Source organism: Crinia signifera, chromosome 6, assembly GCF_055691185.1.
Source record: "Crinia signifera chromosome 6, ASM5569118v1, whole genome shotgun sequence".
Taxonomy (NCBI): Eukaryota; Metazoa; Chordata; class Amphibia; order Anura; family Myobatrachidae; genus Crinia; species Crinia signifera.
Window position 1 is genome coordinate 208,142,347 of NC_139222.1, and position 21,771 is coordinate 208,164,117.

Sequence of the window (21,771 nt, forward strand, 5' to 3'; positions counted from 1 at the left end):
AACAAAATATAATATAATTTATTGTAGTATCCACCTCAGAATATGATGCCACATACTACAGGTTGAGTTTCCCTTATCCAAAATGCTCGGGACCAGAAGTAGGAGAACAGATTATTCTGTATTTTGGACTATTTTTATATTTGAATGAGGTATCTTGCATTTATGTTACAAACACATGAAATACACACAAATTTATTTTTTTGTGCATGAGACAAGGTTTGTGTACTATCTCAGGTACTGAATTTGAATGCCAAGCAATCATTTTCTTGCACATATTTAGTGCCAGTTACATATCATGGCCCCAGTAGTGCCAGTTACATATCATGGCCCCAGTAGTGCCAGTTACATATCATGTCCCCTGTAGTACCAGTTACATATCATGGCCCCAGTAAGTTTTTAGCAAAATACATTTTGGAGGATATGGTTTTCAGAAATCGCTAAAAATATGGTCGCAGGCGACCATATTGCCAGCGATGGAAGTGTGCCCCTGCGATAAATCGCCGGGTGCGCTCTCCCATTTTCATCCCCATTCTAATCGCTGGTCGAAGGAGCTTGCTCCTGCGACCAGCTGATTACCTCTGCGGCACCACCGGCAGAGGTTCCCTTTCATCAGCGACCATCTCTGGTCGCTGATGGAAAGGAGAAACTGAGCAATATATTGCTCAGCCATATATTGCTAGCAATATATGGCTGAGCAATATATATCCCCCGTGTGTACGGGGCTTAAGACAGCACAGCTGTCCCCTACATAGTGATTATGGTTACCAGGTTATTATGCAATGGTAGAGGTCCCCGCCCCCATATAACTGGGTGAAGGGGAGTTAACCGGGTGACGCGAGGTCCTTTTAAAGTGGAGATAAATTGTTATTAGGGTGATGATGAGGGTAGTAGACAGTGCTTCAGTGTTAACTGATGCGCTGTCAGCAGGAGGAGGCGGCATCACCGGAGGGGGGAGTTAGCACTACCCCGTTCGGTGGGCAAGATGTTCATACATCTTGTCAGTCTCCCTGCCTGCTGCGCCTCTGTAATGAGGCGAAGCAGGAAGTGTTCGCTATAATAAATCTACCCCTCTGTGTGGAGACCTGGAAAACGAACTGTTGGGGGTCCTGATGACCAGGGTGGAGAACCACTGATTTATCTAGTGCATTATTTATTTACAGTTTCTTATATAGCTCAGCAGATTCCGTTGTACTTTACAATAGTAGACAATGATAAAACAAACTGGGTAACAGACAGACTTGGAGGTAGGAGGGCCCTGCTGCAAGCTTACAATCTATATATTCTAGAAAAGGATAGCTAAAATCTGTCTGGTTGTTATGGGCAATTGCTACAAGTTTCCAATCTACCCAGTGCCACTATACTAACATACAGTGTATCTCTACAAGCAGTTTAACAACTACTGTCCTTACAACTACATTAATACAATGAGAGCATATTTACATTTAATCTACATTCATATTGGATATGCACATTAAAAAAAAAAAACTAGATTACGCAATAAACATAAAGTACATGAATAATTTTCAATGGTTACATCTTTACCTTCTACTTTCATGATTTGATAGGTGTCCTGAACAACCTTATACTTTGGTTCATTACGGAAAGCGTGAGCCCAAGCCTGGATCAGATAGAGGATCTTGTTGCGGACATTTGGTTCCACCTGACGCTGGGAAAAAAAGTCTGTTATCAAGACAAATGGGCTTGATAACGGGTTTGTAGAATGCGCTGTAGTGCTTGAGACAACACAAGCACTAAGAGGGCTTTACTTTACAGATGAGAAAGGGTTTACCACAAGGAAAGCTGTACGAATGAGTCAGACAATTGCTGCATACAGTGTGAGCTCAATGTCACAGCTCACCTGACTAATCAGGAAGTGTGTAAGATTCACATGACAGACTATAGTGCTTTCCCTTGATCCAATCAGGCAGACTTCCTGGGTGTGGCTGTATAGACACTAAGCACCTGCACAGCCTACCAGAATCAGCCTTAAACACATATCTAATGCTTCCTAATTGTTGGTGACACAACTGTACCTTTTGAAGTTCCTTTAGTTCCTCCATTGTTTGTTTATTTGCAACTTCATCATGGACGGTTTGGCCACAGTTTTTCACCACAGACTCTAGAACCTGTATGATACACACACACATACCTCAACCAAAATGTATACAATGTTTTTATTTATTTTACAAATAATTACTAAAATGGTGTGTGGGAAATGCAACAAATCTATACATTTGTTGCAAAAGTAGAGTTAACAAAGTTAAATTCCTTTTTCATACAGGGAAGGATTCCACACACTAAGGGGGGTATTCATTCCTGGTCGTGCTCCCGCAGCCATCTCCCGACGGGGGAGATGGCTGCGGGGCCCTATTCAATGCTGTATTTCCCGACAGCATTGAACAGGGGTTCTCCACAGAACGAGCCCGACATCACAAGCTGTCAGGCTCGTTCTGCCGAGAAAAGCCGGAAATAGGCGAGCTTCCAGCCGGAGCTCGTCTATTTCCATCCTCAGCTCGTGGCCACGCCCCCTTCTCGCCGCTCAGTGGCCGGGACATTGAATCCCGACTGCCGAGCGAGAACGGGACAGGGGCACGGCTGTCGCGCTAGCTTGACAGCCGTGCCCCTGACATTGAATACCCCCCATAAACTGAACTTTTTGCATCATAATCATTGTTATCGCAGTGGTCCAAAAACCCAGGTGCTGCATGGCTTTTTGCAAGGGTGCCTTGGGTTGGTGGTCCATGACCAAGTGAACTTATTTACAGCCAAACTGATTGGCAGCCACTAGCACTGGTTCTGCCTACCAAACATGTCAATCAGAAGCACAAGTGTACACAGTCACATAACTAAACCTAAGGATGACAGGTAGGCACTAAGATTTCGGGAAATAATTATCTACAAAAAAAACAAAAACACTTCAACCCTACAGGTGCCAAGAAGACAATGCTGAAACTCTAGGGCGCCAGGATTCAAGATAGTTTGGGAAGCACTGGATTATAGTACAGAAAACAAATAATAATCAAGGCCTTTTGACCACAAAAGTGGCTTGTGTAGTATATTCAAATAAGTAACAGTAATTTGCACTTGCAGAGTATCTCATTATATTTGCAGTTTTTTGTGTTATTTGGCATAGATGGTTAAATCAGAATAACCTAGGTACTGATTGGGTCACCGGTTCTCGGGCATGGATTACTGGGCTGCTGTTGTGCTTTGGGGTCCGAAAAGGTCTGAAAATGCCTGATACAGGCTACATATATTGCACAAGCGTGACATTTTCTCATATATGCCTTATCTCCCACAGTATAACCATGGCTGGAGCAGCAGTGTATGGCTATCTGATCCCCTTAAGTGGTCCATTGACATGCGATGTACCACATGCCATCCCGTTCCCTGCGCTGGGAAAGGGTCCGAGTCAGACGTGCAGGAGGTCCGACCTCAGACTCCGGTCCGGTGTGCATGGGCCACGATGGGATATCAAACACATGCGATTTCCAGTGTTTTGGAGCAAATGTTCAGTTCTAATGCTCCCATACATTACCAGAGTTTTGTTCCTGACAGACGTATTGGACAGCTAAATCCGTAGGCGTGCATCCAACTTTACATCACACATGTCCGATATTTTTTTCCCACAATCAAGTGGTACTTCCACCAGTGGATCACGATAGCCCGCTACTCTATTCCCTTTTTGCCACACTGGAAGCTCAGCAGCAAACATGCGAGGCAATCACACTAGCTTTATAAATTAAGATTCTAATATTTTGGTTATGGAGTCCTTCAGCTAATGATCTTTGCAGTGCTCTAAAGAGATGTGACAATACAAAACTATTGTGGACTGGTGAACATAAGAAACTGAAATGAAAATGGTCTTTCTGGATGCAGAACCTCACCTCCAGTGCAAACAGAGCAACGTGTGGATTTTTGTCATTAACTTTCTTCTTTATGGCTCCCACAGCATATTTAGCTCTAGAATTAAGAGAAGGATAAAATGATCTAACAAACACAGAAATATCATTCACAGATTAACCATTCACAACGCAATCTACAATTTCCGATCTGTACCATCAACAATGATGTTTAACTAGCAACTCCCATACCACTTTATGCTGTAGAAGTCCTGTATCCTTGCAATGCTATTATTTATGGAAGATCCCTTTTTATATTTGTTCTTAAATGGAACTCAAGTACAGACCCACATAACATAAAAATGGTGTAAAACAATTCTTACTGGGTATCTCCTTGACGGATCATGTCACATATTTGCAGGATGGATTCCCAGTCTGTCTCCAACAAGAGTTGACTGGTTGCTTTATCTAGACAAAAAAAAAAAACATATATTTATAAACCAGAAAATATAGGAAAAAGAAAAAACGACACAATCTTGCAGTATGGATGGCTTATAAAGCTGTCCACTTGTACAGTGGTAAATTTGATAGAATATATTAAAGGGGGTATTCTGGTTGATTCACTCAGATGCGAATTTGCATCATTGCGAGTCAACCAGATCCCACCTTGTTATTGGTGGTACGCCCGCCCACCATTTGCAAGGCGCGTATGTTTGCACAGCATGCGAATGGATGATTTACATAAACATCCATTCGCAGTCTGCAGGGGGGGGGGGGGGGGGGGCACCCATATCATTCGATGGCCACCAACCAAGTAAGATCTGCGTGCACATTCTGAGAGAAGTGGGCGGGCAGCTGTCATCCGGTGATGTCAGCTGCCTACCCCCCCATACCATTGGCCCATTAGCATGAGAATGCCCATGAAACACTGGGCATTCCCATATGCTAATGGAATAAAGTCTGTGCAGCCCGTGCTTTTATAACTAGTTTCAGATTGCATCGCATTGAACGCAAACCGCATGCGATGCGCACAGAAATATTGTACCGCGTATGGACACCTTTAGAATTGTTTCCCTTCTGTCACTACCAATATGGACTAGTAAAAGTAAAGCTTTGCACATACTATTATATATAACACTTTCTATATAATTTACATGAAGAGCCAGGCATCCCAATCCTCCTTATATAACATTAATTCTTGCAAGCAAAAATCCCCCAGTCACACGGTAGCTCAAGCAGATTAAAAGAAGTACGGTATAGTAGTGTTCATTCTAGCACCCGCTATCTTTGAAAACCCATGCAGTTCCTCTTCCCTGCCTGGGGTGTTGCTGTCTGCTGTGGTGTTCCTAGCACAGGTCTGGTTTGCATATCAGTGCTGATATACAGACCACACTGTGCTAGAAGCACTACAGCAGACAGCGACACCCCAGGCAGGGAAGAGGAACTGCATGGGTTTTCAAAGATAGCGGGTGCTAGAATGAACAGCCCTTGTATACAGCCAGTTCAAACAAAGTATAGACTATAAATTAGTATTTATAGTCTAAACTATCATATACAAAATATATTGTAATAACATATAAAACAGGGAAGTCAAAGCATACATCATAATGGGGCAGATGTGGGTGATAAAGAGAGATAAATGTCCAGCCAATCACCTGCTAACTGCCATGTTACAGGCTGTGTTTAAAAAAAAGTCAGTAAGGAGCTGATTGGATGGACTTTTATCTCTCTTTATCACACTTAAGGAGCCCATAGACGAAGCGTTCTGCCGGCTCCGTTCTGTACTATGCGATACGCGCTCCCGCGCATCACATAGTACGGTACAAAAAGTATGTGCTGCACATACTTTTTGTACTAGGTACACATCGTATGGGATCGCAGTGCATGCACAATGCATGCACAAGGAATGCGATTCGATAAGATGTGTACTTTAAAAGTACAGAACGGACCGTGTATGGGGGGCCATTACATTTATCTCGTTAAGTCTTAATACATCTGCCCCAATGTATGTACATACTAGAATGATATCTGGATGATTTACCTTACTGTAAATCAGGGGTGGCCAAACCGGTCCTCGAGATCTACCAACGGTCCACGCTTTCCAGGTTACCTAGCTGGTGCACAGCTGTGGTCATTACGGTCACATTTTAAAACCTGTGATCCACAGGTTGCCTGGAAAACATGCACCGTTGGTAGATCTTGAGGACAGGTTTGGCCACCCCTGCTGTAAATAAACATCTAGTTTGTATGCACAATTGTGCAATCCCGCAGGTCCAATTGAACAACTTCTGTTGGCCATGCTGTGCAGCCAATCAAACTACATTGTATGCAGGGCTGTGTAATAAAGGACGGAACAATGTTTTGTTCCATCATTCGTTAAATCGTGTAGTATGTACAGCCAATCTTGCATGGTCTGGGCAGAAAGAATTCAGCCCAACTGGCCATCGTTATAGTGTTTACTTACCAATACATGTGGAAAAGGATCATTTCAAAGTTATAGGGTGGTATTCAATTGTTATATTGCACCCTATCTCCCATCTAAAACAACGTTAGATCATAGGGCGATATTCAATTTATATATATTTTTGAACATAGTGTGCTCATTAGGGTTAGGTTTAGCTAACCACACCTGGGGATAGCGAGCGGAAATGCTGGTGAAAAACAATTGAATACCGCTTAGTGTTCATTCTAGCACCATGCACCTTTCAAAATGGTTGTGTCTAGATCCACTTCGATTCTGTGACAAGGATGCAACGTTTTGTGAGGGCCGAAATTGCAGTTACCCTCACAACATTTTGTATTTTATCTCTAATTTCTGTAGGTTTAGGTTATTGCATTTTAGTGCAGCTTGATTGTTTGCTCGCCTCACTTCGGGCATGGTTGCTCAGTTTGTTCACTACACTATTATATTCCCCCTCCGGGTATACGTGGACACGGGCATGATGGGAAATATCACAATACTGAAGTGGTTCTAGCCGCAACCCTTTCAAAACCTGTGCATTTCCTGCCTGTCGTTTCGCTCTCTGCTGTGGGGTGTCTAGAAATGTACTCAAAGCAGACAGCGACACTCCAAGCAGGAAGGAGGAACAGCACAGGTTTTGAAAGGTGCAGGGTGCTCCTATGAACAGTAAAGGGGTGTACACACTGAGCGATTTTTGCTAGTGAGCGACTTTGACAAAGCAATTTGACTAAATGCACCAGCGATTTCATCTATACTAGAATTAACATACTTTGGGTTGATATTTAATTGCAGATCGCCTAGTGAATAACTCTCTCAGCAGTGAATACCAGCGATTTTGATTAGACAGCCAGTGAACTAGTCAAAATATTCTTGACTGGCAACTCTATTTTACTAAGCGTTATTATAGGGAGATTTGTGTAACTTTGACAGAGATCTTTACTAACCTTCTATGCAATTTTGACTATGAAGGATCGCTCCATGTGTACACCCCTTAAGTTCTGACGAGTAGGGCACGCTTCCCTAATGTGCTTTTCCTTCTCTTACTTTACAATCTTTGATTGCACCAAATCCTGTGGTTTTATGCCACGCTGATACTTATTCTATTGTCCTCTGCTGATGCTGCTATGGTTATGTACCCTGTAGTTGTCCTCTATTGTAATCAAATGTAAGTCACTATTTTGCTTATTGATTTATGTACTATAATTGGGTGCTGTGGATCCCTTGTGGCGCCAAAGAAGAATAATAATAACAAACATAGCATAATACTATACTATGTACAGAAAATTAACTCATTTCTAGACAATAGATCATTAAAGTCAGTGTCAAAATACACCACCCAATAGTAGTCCCAGTTTCAAGTGAAAAACTATGCAAATACACTTTAGACTCCGAGACAGCATTCTCACACCTTATTAAATCTCAGATTTATGCTCACTATGGGACATAGATAAGTGTGTTTTGCTTAATAAAAGTATGGAATGTATATAATTAGGGAAAGGAGAGTGGGTGTCAGCTGCTCGAGCAGGCAATGACTGTAGTGGTCAAAGGGCATCAGGTGATCAGGCGGCTCCGTGGCCTCCCCAGTGATAGCGATGTAAGATTAAAGCAAAAGCGGCAGCATAATTATGCCTTCCCCTCCCTCTATCCCTAAATCGGTGGTTCTCACCCAGCAGTCTCTCGAATGTGCCGCCTCCTTTTCCCATCGTAGCACCGGGCAGAGCCGAGACAGACAACCGCAGCAGCAACTACTTTTCCGCTTCCGTCACTCTGGGCCGGAAACTTTGGGGAGGAGTCGGCCTGGCATCCGGATGTGACGCATGAACACGAAGGTCGGTGTCAGGAGGAGCCGAGGTCGGCGTGTGGTAACCTGGGAAACGAGAGGCGCCGCGCTGCCGCGGCGACGTTTGGATCATGTGTTTGGTTCTCGGGCCCTCCGGCGTCGGAAAAACTCTGCTTATGAAGAGGCTGCAGAATATCCTGTTGGAATGAATTGTTGGTTAATGGATACATGGCTGCGGGGACTAGCAATATATTAACCCTAGCTTGTCTGTTCTGATGTGTGGCCTATGTAAAAGCTACACAGACCAAGTGGCACGATTGGTCCATGGTCTCTATAAATTGCGGAGCTTTTATGTGTCCTACTGTGTGCCCATCTCCATCTCTCGCACCTTATGTTACAGATACACAAAGCTGTCCATATACTACTAGGCAATGTAGGCATACCCGCTGGAGTACTGTGTGCAAGTCGGGCAGTGTGGACGGTGTAATGGTTAGTAGCACTGACGTCATGGGTTCGATTCCAACCATGGGCCTAACTTTGCGGAGTTTGTATATTCTCCCTGTGCTGTCGTGGGTTTCCTCCGGGTACTCCGGTCTCCTCCCATGCTTCATGGTTGTTCCGCATTTCCCAGCTTCCTTCTCCAAATGTGCCTGCACAGACAGATGCACTATTTAGTGCATATTAGCTGTACACTGTCCCTTTTAATGCAGTGGTCCTCGAGGAACACCAACAGTCCAGGTTTAGGCACAGGTGACTTCATTTGTACCTCAGTCAGCTTGATTATAACATCTGTGAATAAGCAGGGTTAGCCATAAAACCTGTACTGTGGAGGACCGCGGTGATCCCATTGTAATGTAGGGTACACACCAGGACGACCACCGTCGTTCACGACCGATAGACGACCATGGAACGATTTCCCTTGGACTTCCCGGGAGCTCCCAGGCAGTCCCCAGCAAACGATTAGCAAAAATTGTGGGTTTTTTTGCGGAACGATCTAGATCCGATCCCGATGTGCCCGCGATGGTCGTTAAGACGGTCGGATCGCTGGTTTTTGTTTTTTTTGCAAGAACACATGCGACCGTCGTCAGATGGGCCTTTGAAATTGTAATGAAGGGGCTGGACTAGCAGAGGGGGAGGACTAGCAGAGGGGGATAGGAATAGCAGCAGCCATTTTAAACCAGTGTATTTCTGCTTTGTTACTAGTGAGGCTTGGTTTATACCTGCTGGACATAGCTATTTACACATTACTTTGTTTTGCCTGCCATTACAAAGTGTCTTTTAACCCTGCACTATGGAGAATGCAGTGATGGGTAGTCACCAGCAACAGTACCTGCTCTATTATGCAGTTTTGAAGCTCAGGCGTCAGAGAGCCCAGCGCAGGAGAGAAAGATCATGCTGGACAAAGCAGTGGCTACTTCAGCGTCAGACTCGTTCGCACATGCCACTGCTCAGGGACATCAGGGAGAATAACCCAGACGATTTTCGTAACTTCTTGAGGATGGATGATGCCACATTCCAGGAATTGCTGCGTCTGGTGACTCCCCACATCGAGAAGCAGGATACCAAGTATCGCATGGCTATCCCTGCTGAGGAACGGCTGGTGGTGACCCTGAGGTTTCTGGCGACAGGACGGTCTCTTGCTGACCTAAAGTTTGGATCCCTCATCTCCCCGCAAGCTTTGGGCCTCATCATCCCGGAGACCTGCAAAGCCATTGTGAAGGTGCTGCAGTACCAGTATTGCAAGGTAAGGATGAAATATACACTGTACACTTTATTGTGCAAACAAAATATTTTTATTTATAATTTAGGCCTAGGACAGAAACAGGTTTTTTAGGCCTTTCATGGTTAAAACATGTAAAATAGTAAATAGATTGTGTCAACACAAATATATTATAATACCATATATAAAAGATATTGTACAAAAACACACACTATATATAAAGATTTAAGTATGTATGACCCAGTTTAAACTTTCCCAATAAGTACGGGCTACTGTGTGGCAGAGGATGTCTGCCGCAGATAAGTAAAGGCTGCGGCCCACATGGCGCATGGCGCAGATGCAATGGTCCCGGCCCCATTGATGTGCGCCATACGCCATGTGAGCAGTGGCCATCACATACCTGCAGCTGAGACCATGTCTGCCGCACAGTACCCCATACTATTGGCAAAGAAAAAAGGGCAATAAATGGAGTTTGCTATCCAGATTGAGGAGAATCCTGTTCTCCCTCTGGTAATGCAGGTACAGGTAGCAGCATATAAATAAACAAAAAAAACACACTCTGGTAACTTCTGGAACATGCCCTTACAACAGTAGGGATAAGGTACTGTGCGGCAGAGGATGTCTGCTGCAGATATGTAAAGGCTGCGGCCCACATGGCGCAGATGCAATGGTCCCGGCCCCATTGATGTGCGCCATACGCCATGTGAGCAGTGGCCATCATATACCTGCAGCTGAGACCATGTCTGCCGCACAGTACCCCATACTATTGGCAAAGAAAAAAGGGCAATAAATGGAGTTTGCTATCCAGATTGAGGAGAATCCTGTTCTCCCTCTGGTAATGCAGGTACAGGTAGCAGCATATAAATAAACAAAAAAAACACACTCTGGTAACTTCTGGAACATGCCCTTACAACAGTAGGGATAAGGTACTGTGCGGCAGAGGATGTCTGCTGCAGATATGTAAAGGCTGTGGCCCACATGGCGCATGGCGCAGATGCAATGGTCCCGGCCCCATTGATGTGCGCCATACGCCATGTGAGCAGTGGCCATCACATACCTGCAGCTGAGACCATGTCTGCCGCACAGTACCCCATACTATTGGCAAAGAAAAAAGGGCAATAAATGGAGTTTGCTATCCAGATTGAGGAGAATCCTGTTCTCCCTCTGGTAATGCAGGTACAGGTAGCAGCATATAAATAAACAAAAATACACACTGTGGCCCTTGTGTGGCAGAGGATGTCTGCTGCAGATATGTAAAGGCTGCGGCCCACATGGCGCATGGCGCAGATGCAATGGTCCCGGCCCCATTGATGTGCGCCATACGCCATGTGAGCAGTGGCCATCACATACCTGCAGCTGAGACCATGTCGATGGTAAATGATAAAGTAGCCTATTTTTTAAGACAGATCCTCAAAAACAGGACACTCTGGATCTTCTATCAGTAAAGAACTGTAGAATTGACGGTACTGGGGGGGTTGAGAAGGCTGTGTAGGTGTTGACTGGGTATGTGTTGGAATTGTGCTCGACTGGCCTGCTACGGTGGCAGGCGGAGTAGGCACTGGTGATTCTAATGACAGTGGTGTGTCTGGTGCACTACCAATGCCAACTATTTTAGTGCCACTGTTGAGATACCCTAAACTGCCATTATACACCAACTCCATGCATAACTTTTCAAAAGTAAGTTGCTGGTTAGGAGCCATGTTGCGAACACACTCTGCCACATAAGTGAAGTAGTTGTCATGTTTGTCCGGGTTTCTTTGCAGGACTTGATGTGCCCGCATCATAAATTCTTCATGTGCCGCTGCTTCTCCTTTTTTTCCTTTGCCACGCATTTTTTTGGCACGGGGGAGTGGTGGAGTGGGTTCCAGGGTGGGTGGCGGAGTGCGTGCCGGAGTAGGAACTTCGTTCGATGTGCATGCATTCTCAGATAGGACAGATAGGTCTGGGGTTGCAGGTGGGTAGTCACCAAGCTGTAAAAAAATTGAACATGTTTACTAATCAATTCTATTTACTTCTAATTTCAGTTCCCTACCAGCGTGAATGAATGGAAAGTCATCGCAGAGGAGTTTGAACAGCGATGGAACTTCCCAAATTGCGGTGGAGCCATTGATGGCAAACATGTCCGCATAGCCCAGCCTATCAATAGTGGTTCCTACTATTTTAATTACAAGGGCTATTTTAGCATTGTACTAATGGCTGTTGTTAATGCGAACTATGAGTTTATCTTCCTGGATGTAGGAAGGAATGGCCGTGCATCGGATGGTGGCACTTTCAAGGACACAAAGTTCTGCGAAAGGCTCATAGCGAACACCCTTCACTTGCCGTCTGTCCAGGAAACTAAACAGGGGCTTAACTTTGTTTTTGTGGCTGACGAGGCTTTTGGCCTGCACGAGCATGTCATGAAGCCATATGCGCAAAGGGGGTTGAACCATGACAAAAGGATCTTTAACTACAGGCTATCCAGGGCACGGCGTGTTGTGGAAAATGCTTTTGGCATCCTGGCAAGCCGGTTTCGCATTTTCCACACTGCCATTAACCTGAGGGTGGACAAAATTGACTGGGTTGTCACGGCGTGCTGTGTCCTGCACAATTTGCTCCGCAGAAAAGCCACACAGCAAAGGGCTACAGGCACAGCACTCCAAGAAGACCAAGAACTGCCAGAGGAGGTAGTGCAGATATCCTCCTTGCAAACCCCAACACAACACTACACAGGGAGTGCACGAGCCAAACAGGTGAGGGAACAGTACATGGCCTACTTTAATGGGGAGGGCGCTGTGGATTGGCAGGAGGAATCAATTAGATAGCCAAAAAAAATAGACTCACCGATGCAGACTGCGAATTCTCCTCCTCCTCCTGCGCCGTGACTTCTTGGTTTTCATGTTCTACCATAAGGACTACTCCTGTCCTCATCGACTCCTGGCTGAGGGTGAATGTCAACCGGTCATAGTACCAGAGCGATGTTTGATACATCTCGTCGACTCCAGCACCAGACTTCTTTGCAGCCTCCACCTTCTTGTGTTCCTTTAAGAACACCGTGCGCAGATTCTGGATGCGTTTCCTCACCCATTCAACATTGGCCTCTGGGTGAAATGGAAGACTGTAGCGTGCCAAGTCCTCCAAGGCTTGGTTTCTTTTCATTTTGTTTGAATACTCCTTGGATTTGGTTCGCCACAGGCATTCGTGTGAACGATATTTTTCAATAAACCCTTCAAGAAACTCTTGTTCCTTTGCGTTGGACATTGGGACTGTAAAAAGATAAAACCATTTTAGTTGTTATAGTTATACCCATGTTTTGTTTCATATTTAAATTTTTATAGTTATAGTTACCAGTTTACCTAGTTCTTATGTTTTAAGTATTTAAAATGTTAATAAACTTTTATGAAAACCACTATACATTTTATTGTGCAGATTGCTATTCACACACACAGGTGAATGGGGCCTAGCAGAGAGGAGTGCATGGAATACTGCAATGGTGGACAATGGTTTATGTATATATATCTATATATACACAAACACACACACACAGGTGAATGGGGCCTAGCAGAGAGGAGTGCATGGAATACTGCAATGGTGGACAATGGTTTATGTATATATATCTATATATACACAAACACACACACACAGGTGAATGGGGCCTAGCAGAGAGGAGTGCATGGAATACTGCAATGGTGGACAATGGTTTATGTATATATATCTATATATACACAAACACACACACACACAGGTGAATGGGGCCTAGCAGAGAGGAGTGCATGGAATACTGCAATGGTGGACAATGGTTTATGTATATATATCTATATATACACAAACACACACACACACAGGTGAATGGGGCCTAGCAGAGAGGAGTGCTTGGAATACTGCAATGGTGGACATTGGTTATATGTATACACACACACATGGGGCCCACCCAAAAAAAACAGTGACATGGTCGGGTGCACGGTTGCCAAACCAGTGCTTTATACACACTATATACATTGGTGGCATCAGTGGGCATGCATAGAAGAGCATTGGGAGTGCAAACATACCAGGTTGTTGTTCTGGGAGATGAGACAAGAAGGAGAGTCCAACTGCTGCGCCAGCGCTGTTTGCTATGTGGAAAAACATGGCGCCGGGGGAGTGTTTAGGAAATGCCACTCAAATAGGCTGGATCAAACGACGGACGCACCGACGGACGACGGAGGCGGCAAAAAACACTCACGATCTGCATACGATTGACGGTCGGTCGGCCTGGGATTGACGGATCCTACCTGCAGCACGTAGGACCAAAGATGCGACCAAACGAGCGGCGTGAACGCGCATTGGATCGGAATCGGATCAAATAAATGTCAAAAACACACGATAGTACATACAATCTGCATACAACCGGTCGGAATTGGATCTAAATTGACAGAATCGGGCCCTAGTCGTCCTGGTGTGTACCCAGCATAACTTGTGTTGCTGGCCAACAACAATGTGCTGTATTTGGCAGGTGCGCTGGAGTTAAATCAGGGTTGCCTACCCTCCCGGAATGGCCGGGAGTCTCCCGAAAATCAGGTCCCCCGGAAGGGTGGGTAGCCCTCTCGGATTCAGGGGGGACCCCCCCTGTGCCCCCGATCGCGGCATTTAAATGCCGCCATCCGCGGGTCTCAGAGGAGTGGGCGGAGCTAAAATGGCAAAATCGCATCATTTTAGCCCCGCCCCCTTCATGGAGATCCGTGAATTCAACGGTTTAGCATAATGGGGGCGGGGTTTGGTGACGTCGCACTCGAGCCCCGCCCACCGAGCAGCTGCTGAAACTCTCCTCTCCCGGGCCCTTATTCTGATTCGAGCGGTACGGCCCGCGTGCGGCCGTACCGCCGATGTTTTCCGTCTGCACATGCGCAGAGGTCAATCTGCGCATGTGCAGGCGAATTCGCCGCACATAACGTTACTACGCCGCAAAGGGGGCGTATAGGGGAGTGAGGGGCTTCATGCCCTCATTTCCCTATGTATACGCCCCGCGTTTCATGGGCGTTCCCATGCAAACGCGGGGCGTACGCATGCTAATGAGGGTATGACGCCAGTGATGGGGGCGGAAAGCTGACGTCGCCGGATGTCAGCTCTCAGCCCCCATACAAGCTATCACACGGACGATTGTCCGTGTGGTCTCAGCTTGCGGGACCTGGTGGGGCGTGCGGCCCTGCCTTCGATGGTCGCCGACCATCGAATGCAGGGGGCAGCTCCCACCATGGTGGAGGCGTACGCCCCACCATTTTCGTGCGGATCGCCAGCCGTCCGTGTACGGACGGCCGTGGCGATCCGTAGTGTGGGCGGGGATTGGTTTGTGCGGCCGGAGCACCGTGTGCGGCTCTGGCCGCACGAATCAGAATAAGGGCCCCGGAGAGGAGAATATTAAAGTCGGCAACCCTGAGTTAAATGCAGGCTACTAGCTGTTTATTTGCATTAATGTGGTCTGTATTGCAGTCAGTGGTGTAACTATAGCTCCGCAGCCCCCGCAGTGGCGGGGGGGCGCAGAGAAATTGTGGGCTGCGGGGCTATAGTTACCCGCGGTCTGTGTCTCGCCCGGCTCTCTGTCGGGACCTTCCTGACGTCACGGTCCCGGCCGGCTCCTGCTGCAATGAAAACTGACAATTAGAAAATGGCTGCCCCCATACTGCAGACAGTTTTCTGTCTGCAGTATGGGGGCAGCCATTTTCTAAGAGTCCGTTTTCATTGTAGCAGCAGGAGCCGGCCGGGACCGTGACGTCAGGAAGGTCCCGACAGAGAGCCGGGCGAGACCCAGACCGCGGGTAAGAAGGGGGGGCAGGTTAGGTGTGGGTGGGGGGGCGCCGAAGAAACGTGCGGCGGGGGGGGGGGGGCACTAAATAGTTAGTTACACCCCTGATTGCAGTCTCTATACTAGATGTGTAATGAATACATTCTTATCAAAAATTGTTTTTCAATATATGTATGCAGTCCTTAACCTACACTTCCACAGTTATGCTCTAAAGATTCCACAAACCTGGGAGACCCTCCACCTACTCAACCCACTGTGAGTTATTGTTAACAGAAACCTCCTAATATGACCGTCTCCAGGAGGGACAGAATGCTCTATTCTTGGGTTTTCCTCTAATTTATGCTTACCATCACCTGTGCTGAAGCACCTTTCTTATCCATTAACCTGTTTTAAAACAGGTAATGGCTATCATAATGTGAGAGGGATGTCTAGAAAAATTGTGACTGGAATGGGTCATGGTGAGAAGTATGCAATAGAGAAGCTCTGGTGACTTTTAAACCTGTATCTCTCTACATGTTTAAACATGTAAACCTCAATCTCTGAGGTGTGTTGCCCAATAAGCTATCCCTTTTATTATTGCAATGCTGGCCACATTATTGCCCTCTGAAGGGCGGTCGGGATCCCGACGCCGGAATCCCGACCGCCGATATCCACGACACCCCTGGAGGGATAATAAATTAGCATGCCGAGCGTAGCGAGGCACCGGGCCCGCTGCGTGGCGAGCGCAGCGAGCCCGCAAGGGGGGGTGATCCACGTCCCCCCCCTTGTCGGGATTCCGGCGTCGGGATTTTGAACGCCGGGATCCCGACTGACGGGATTTCATACTGAATCCCTCCGAAGGCATGTTTTCCAATAGGCAGTCTTAATTTGTGGTTGTCAAAAGGTGTGTTTAATTGCTATGGGCATTACAAGAGCATTAATTTGAATGAATTTTTTGGTACTTTCTTATCTTTGCGGCCACCGCTACCCCAGTTACGTTAGCCACTACTTAACCGATACGTAAAGATTTTTGGCGTGGAAGTATGCCACCCTCCTGTGACCTCACCACCATCTATTACCTTTAGTAAAGTCGTGGAAAGCAGAGCGAGGCACTCAGCCTGAAGTGTGGCGAGCGGACAATGGTGCTACGTAAGTTCCGTAGCGTAAGCCGTGGCTCAAAGAAGAGGAAGTACCAATTTTATTTTTATTTGCAACATTTGGGCTGCATCTATGCATTACTTCTTGAGCATATACATTTCCCATGTTCTTTCTCACCTCATAATGTTAATGCTCATCACATTTTGGTTTTCATTGACACTAATTTGTGCAATTCTCTGCTGTAGGTTGGAACGAACCTGACAGATCTGACAATACAGAGGACTCGTGTGACTGTCCGAGAGGTGGGTGGATCCATGGGGCCTATCTGGCCCAGTTACTACAAGGACTGCGGGACTGTTCTGGTGAGTTACTATCCAGCTATCATACTACCAGCACCTCTGATGTAAGTAATTTCATCAGCTGTCTGTCTTTCTTTTTTAAGCAAATTATCATCTTTATTTTGACTATTTCTTGATAGAGCGCTATATTCCCTTGCAGTTTAGTTTCTATCTTTTTTTTTTTTTTTTTTAAACAAGTTTATTGGCTGGAAAATACTTTACAATAAAACTAGGTTTTCAACGCATTAAATCACATACACATATTATAGACATAATAAAAAAAGGAGGGAGAACACAACATGCATAATCCTATTCAGACATTGGTATAATAACTCGCCTATATTTAAGGGAGGTCCTTTACGAACCATCCCTAAATTATACCGCTATTCCGGAGAAAGGGGCGGGCAGGGGCCGGAGCAGGGGAACTCCCAATGTTTTATGGGCGTACAATGAAAACGCTGGGCGCTCCCCTGGGAACACAGGCAGGCTAATGCCTGCCGGGGGCGGGTGGCTGACATCATCGACCATCGAATGATTGCTCTCCCCTCCGGCCACTTGTGAGAGGATCTGTTCGCGTACATCCCCTCGCATGTTACCGAGGGGATTCGGCAGGGGGGGGGCGGACTGAGTTAAGCTGCTTGCAAACAACTGTGTGAATATATGGAAGCCATATATTAAAAAATGTCTCCGTCCATTTCTCTTTGCATAAAGAGGTCTGAGCTCAATTCATAGAAAATAAAACGGTAATTCTAGGATGTGCTAGGTGCAATAGGAATGGATCAGGCGATATCCATTGCAATAGTATAGTATTTTCATAGCAGCAGCTAGTTTTCTGAGCAACACTCAGTTGCCTTTAGACAGTTTACCCGTATCTTCCTTAAATTGTACACCCCAAATGGCCCATTGTTTATCAAGCATAAAACAAATCTTGAAATGAGTAGAGATGTCGTCCTGAAGAGCAAACCATAGGGCCTATACTAGTGGACAATTCCAAAGGCAGTGGGATAGATGTATTAACCAGTGTTATGCTGCACTTAACGCTGGTTAACTGAGGGAATTATGGGTTTTCTTAATGTATGATCAGCACACCTAATGCGCGGTAGGGACAGCTCGTCGATTGACGTTGGTGTGGCTGTCTCCCTTCAATCCCGGCCAGGCAGGCAAAGACAGCGCATCCGTCTGAACTGACGCGCTGTCTCCTGGAGGGGACATCGCCGAAGGGGGGAGTTTACGCTCCCCCGTTTCGGCTGACAAGATGTTAATACATCTTGTCTGTTTCCCTTCCTGCCTCACATCGAGGCAAAGCAGGAAGTATTACAGCGCTGCTATAATACACCTTCCTCAGTGTATGAGATCTGCATCTGTACTGCCACATTTATAGCTTGCAGAGGTGCTATAAGAAATTTCATTTTCGGGGTAAGATATGATCTATGTTTAGATAGAGCCATTCTCATTCATCCTGACAGTGCACCGTGTATTCCCTTCCCCTTTTGGTACCCATTGCCGTGAATGGGGCGCGTGAGCTTTTCCCGCCAGTGCGCAGAAAGGGAACACATGGCGCACCATTGGGATGAATGAGAATGGCTCCATCTGTAATACTTTATGATGCTTTTCAAAATAAGTGCTAGAAATGATCTGTTTATTTAGAGTCATATCAGCAGTGAGTATAGCTTTCATAGACATTGAAGGAAATGTATTCTTCCATTTCAAAGACCTACATGATCATAAGTAATATCTAATAAAGTAATAAGAATAAATAATGTAGGTGGAGAGTGCTAACTTAGTTTTTATATTTTTAATAGCTTAATTACCTCTTCGTCCTAATTACAAATATATTACATATATGGGGCGGTATTTAATGCTATGACAGCGAGCAGTGCCGATAGCTTGCCGTCAGAGTATTCCGCTGCCTCCCCTTCACTTGCCGTTTTCACCTTGCTGGTTCTTTCGAGCGAAGTGGAAACGGTGAGTGTGACCATCAAAATGGCGGGGCTCGCCACAAAATGCAGCGAACTCCTTGCAAAAACAGCCATTCTTGCCGTACGAACCCCCCCTCGCCTCTGCATTGAATGCACCTCGTAGAGGCAGATTCAGTTAGAGGTGTGATGCCTGCATCAGCACCTGCTGCGCTTATAAGCACCATTATGGTAGCCTGATTTCTGCTTGCAATACTATAGGCTGCAAGCAGAAATTGGCTACAAAGACACATTCCACAAAGTAGCTGAGAGACATTCTGACAGCAGCTTGTGGGTAATTGAATCTGGTCCTTAGAAAGCTAGTGACAAAGGTTTTGTGGGTGTTCTATGAGAACCAGGGTAGGTATCTTGGAGCAATAGAGGTGGTTGATTTATGTTGTCTGTATGCACAATATAAAGGGAACTGGAGATATGACACAGAGTATGATCATCTGTGTGTGGGCAATTATCTCCCCAATGCTTCTATATTGAGATATTTATGCAAATACTTCAATTCTACATGTTTTCAGTTCATTGTGGATGCTGCTAACCCAAGCCAAGTTTCTGCATCCTGTATCCAGCTTCTTGCTGTGCTCTCTGCTCATGATCTTGCCGCGGCGTCAGTGCTCATTATCTTCAATAAAATGTAAGTACTGTAGTTCTGTGAGGTAATGTCATTAGTTACACCCATGGGGAAACTTCTCAAAATACACACATGCTTCAGTCATGCAATGGTTATGTGCAGGTCAGGCCCCCAACTGCTTGTGAGCGACTAATGTGTGTGGATCTGTTTACTTACAGGGATGTGCCATGCTGTATGTCATTGGTGGAAATGAAATCTTTGTTCAGATTGGACGACATAATAGCCTGTGCTAAGCAGCCAATCACGGTTATGGAAACAAGTGCCCTCAAGGGCACAGGACTGCAAGATGTGGTGCAGTGGCTGCATTCCTCTTGTGGCCACTAAGTATACGTCTTACGCGAGTTCTGTCTTGTCACCCTCCTCACTCTGAACTTTGACAAAGTTACAAACATTTTAAAGCAGAGACACATGGTGCATTTAGAAGTCTTGACTACTTTTTTAAAGCAGCATTACAGCTGTGATGCATATGGGCAGATGTAATAAGCCTGGTGTAGAGAGAAAATCAAAGGGATAATGCATCAACCAATCTGTTCCTAACTGTCAAGTTACAGGCTGGGTTTGAAAAATTACAGTTAGGTGCTTATGTATATTTATTTATGTATATGTACCTTTTGGAGAGATCACATGTGTGAGCTCTGTCTGCTCACAAGTCCACCTCTGACATTTCAACATGTTCACAATCTGACATTTATACAGTCTGTATCAATTTTATCCTGATGAGGTTCGTGAAGGTTTCAAGTGCAACGTCTACATATTCAGCTGGAAATCTTATCTACCGTGAGCACCCCATATTGGAGATCTAAATGTACAGGTATAAATTTCGGCATATTATGTGGACTTGTGTACATGATATTAATTTGTAACAGGCAATATGATCTGAATTATTTGTTTTTATGAATTAATAAAAAATTTTTTTTTAATAATGATTGTTATATCTTTATCTGTGAAACCATTGCTTTGTAATTTGGTAATACATGTAATGGTTAGTATTACTGCCTCACAGCACAAAGGTCATGGGTTAAAATCCCACCATGGGCCTAATTGAGCGGATTTTGTATATTCTCCCCGTGCTTGCGTGGGTTTCCTCCTGATACTTCGGTGTCCTCCTACAATCAAAAAAATTACTGGTAGTCTAATTGGCTCTCAACAAAAATTAATCCTAGAATGTGTGTTCATGTGGTAGGGAATATAGAGTGTAAACTCCATTATGTGACTGTTCAAATAATCTCTGTATAAAGCGCTGCAGAATATGTCTGCGCTATATAAATAACTTGTAATAAATATATAATCTAAACTCCTGTAGTGGCTGGCAACACCCCTATGCATGGGCCCTTCCCCTTCATGGAGAGGCAAGTTGATTGATAGGAAGTCGTCATTTGTGGGTGTTACCCGGCTGTTTTCTCGGAGTGTCTGAGAAAATACAGGCGTTCCCAAACATTTGCAGGGAGGGTCTGTATGGTCAGCTCTGGCCTCGATCAGCTTGTTTCTATCACAAAATAATTAGACAGTGATTGAGTTGTGGAAGTATTTGCAGCTATTCACCGGCCTACAATATTTTTGCAGGAGTCTGGATGTCACTCTGGAGGGGCAGCCGCTTCTTTGCAATTTTGCAGAGAAGCGATCAGGTCTGAAATCTCCCTATGTTTCAGAATATAATAATCATTTTATTTATTTAGCGCTTTTCTCCCATAGAACTCAAAGCCGCTTAAACTACATCAAAAACATGGTACATTGAACCAAGGCATTAGAATTGCATGAAGTTGGAAAACAGAGAGAATTAAGGACTTAACGAAGAGAGCATATTAAGCATACTGCTGGGTTGGTGCAGACATTTTGGGTAATAACTTCTATGGGTTATATATTCCAACCATAAAAGGTACCAGGTGCGGCAGCCATCTTGGGCACACAACGTAGGATTACCTTGGGAGCAATAGGTCACGCCCAGAAGAGATAACACAAAATGGGTGGTTTCAGCGTCCTAGTGTCCCACCGTATGATATGATATAATGTAGTCAATAAAAGAAACATCTGTTGATAATGTAATGAAACAGCAGGATAACATTATAGGGCTGTCTTTGAGTTGTAGACAGCTATGAAAGCCAGATGCCCTACCTTTATGCTAATGTGAGATTGCATTCAGATAGTGCAGGCATTTGTGCATCTGCAGCAGGAACCTATGTGGCAAATTGACTTCATA

General features: G+C 45.3%; 2 protein-coding genes across 6 annotated transcripts in view; one reads left to right on the forward strand and one right to left on the reverse strand.

The window, feature by feature from the left end:
* Nucleotides 1-8,195, reverse strand: part of HGS (hepatocyte growth factor-regulated tyrosine kinase substrate) — a 20,561-nt gene extending 12,366 nt beyond the window's left edge. For 2 of the 5 annotated variants that reach the window (XM_083148726.1, XM_083148723.1), the window contains exons 1-5: nucleotides 7,970-8,188; nucleotides 4,226-4,310; nucleotides 3,888-3,963; nucleotides 2,034-2,126; nucleotides 1,543-1,666 (exon numbers count right to left, since the gene is read on the reverse strand). In XM_083148726.1, the coding sequence (XP_083004852.1) occupies nucleotides 1,543-1,666; nucleotides 2,034-2,126; nucleotides 3,888-3,963; nucleotides 4,226-4,310; nucleotides 7,970-8,006 (415 nt within the window). In that variant the 5' untranslated portion in view covers nucleotides 8,007-8,188. Of the gene's footprint in view, nucleotides 1-1,542; nucleotides 1,667-2,033; nucleotides 2,127-3,887; nucleotides 3,964-4,225; nucleotides 4,311-7,969 lie in introns of all 5 variants that reach the window. The other 3 variants (XM_083148724.1, XM_083148725.1, XM_083148722.1) reach the window with 3 other exon arrangements.
* On the forward strand, nucleotides 7,984-20,491 carry ARL16 (ARF like GTPase 16). The gene is made up of 5 exons (XM_083148727.1): nucleotides 7,984-8,275; nucleotides 15,761-15,816; nucleotides 16,884-17,000; nucleotides 19,462-19,577; nucleotides 19,733-20,491. Exons 1-5 carry the CDS (start codon nucleotides 8,215-8,217, stop codon nucleotides 19,896-19,898), a joined length of 516 nt encoding a protein of 171 aa, XP_083004853.1. The 5' UTR covers nucleotides 7,984-8,214; the 3' UTR covers nucleotides 19,899-20,491.
* The last annotated feature ends 1,280 nt before the right edge of the window (nucleotides 20,492-21,771 follow it).

Coding starts and splice junctions, on each gene's coding strand:
- ARL16 (XM_083148727.1), top strand. CDS start 8,215: ATGTGTTTGGTTCTCGGGCCCTCCGGCGTCGGAAAAACTCTGCTTATG. Junction 8,276..15,760: donor GCTTATGAAGAGGCTGCAGA/ATATCCTGTTGG, acceptor CTACACTTCCAC/AGTTATGCTCTAAAGATTCC. Junction 19,578..19,732: donor CTCATTATCTTCAATAAAAT/GTAAGTACTGTA, acceptor GTTTACTTACAG/GGATGTGCCATGCTGTATGT.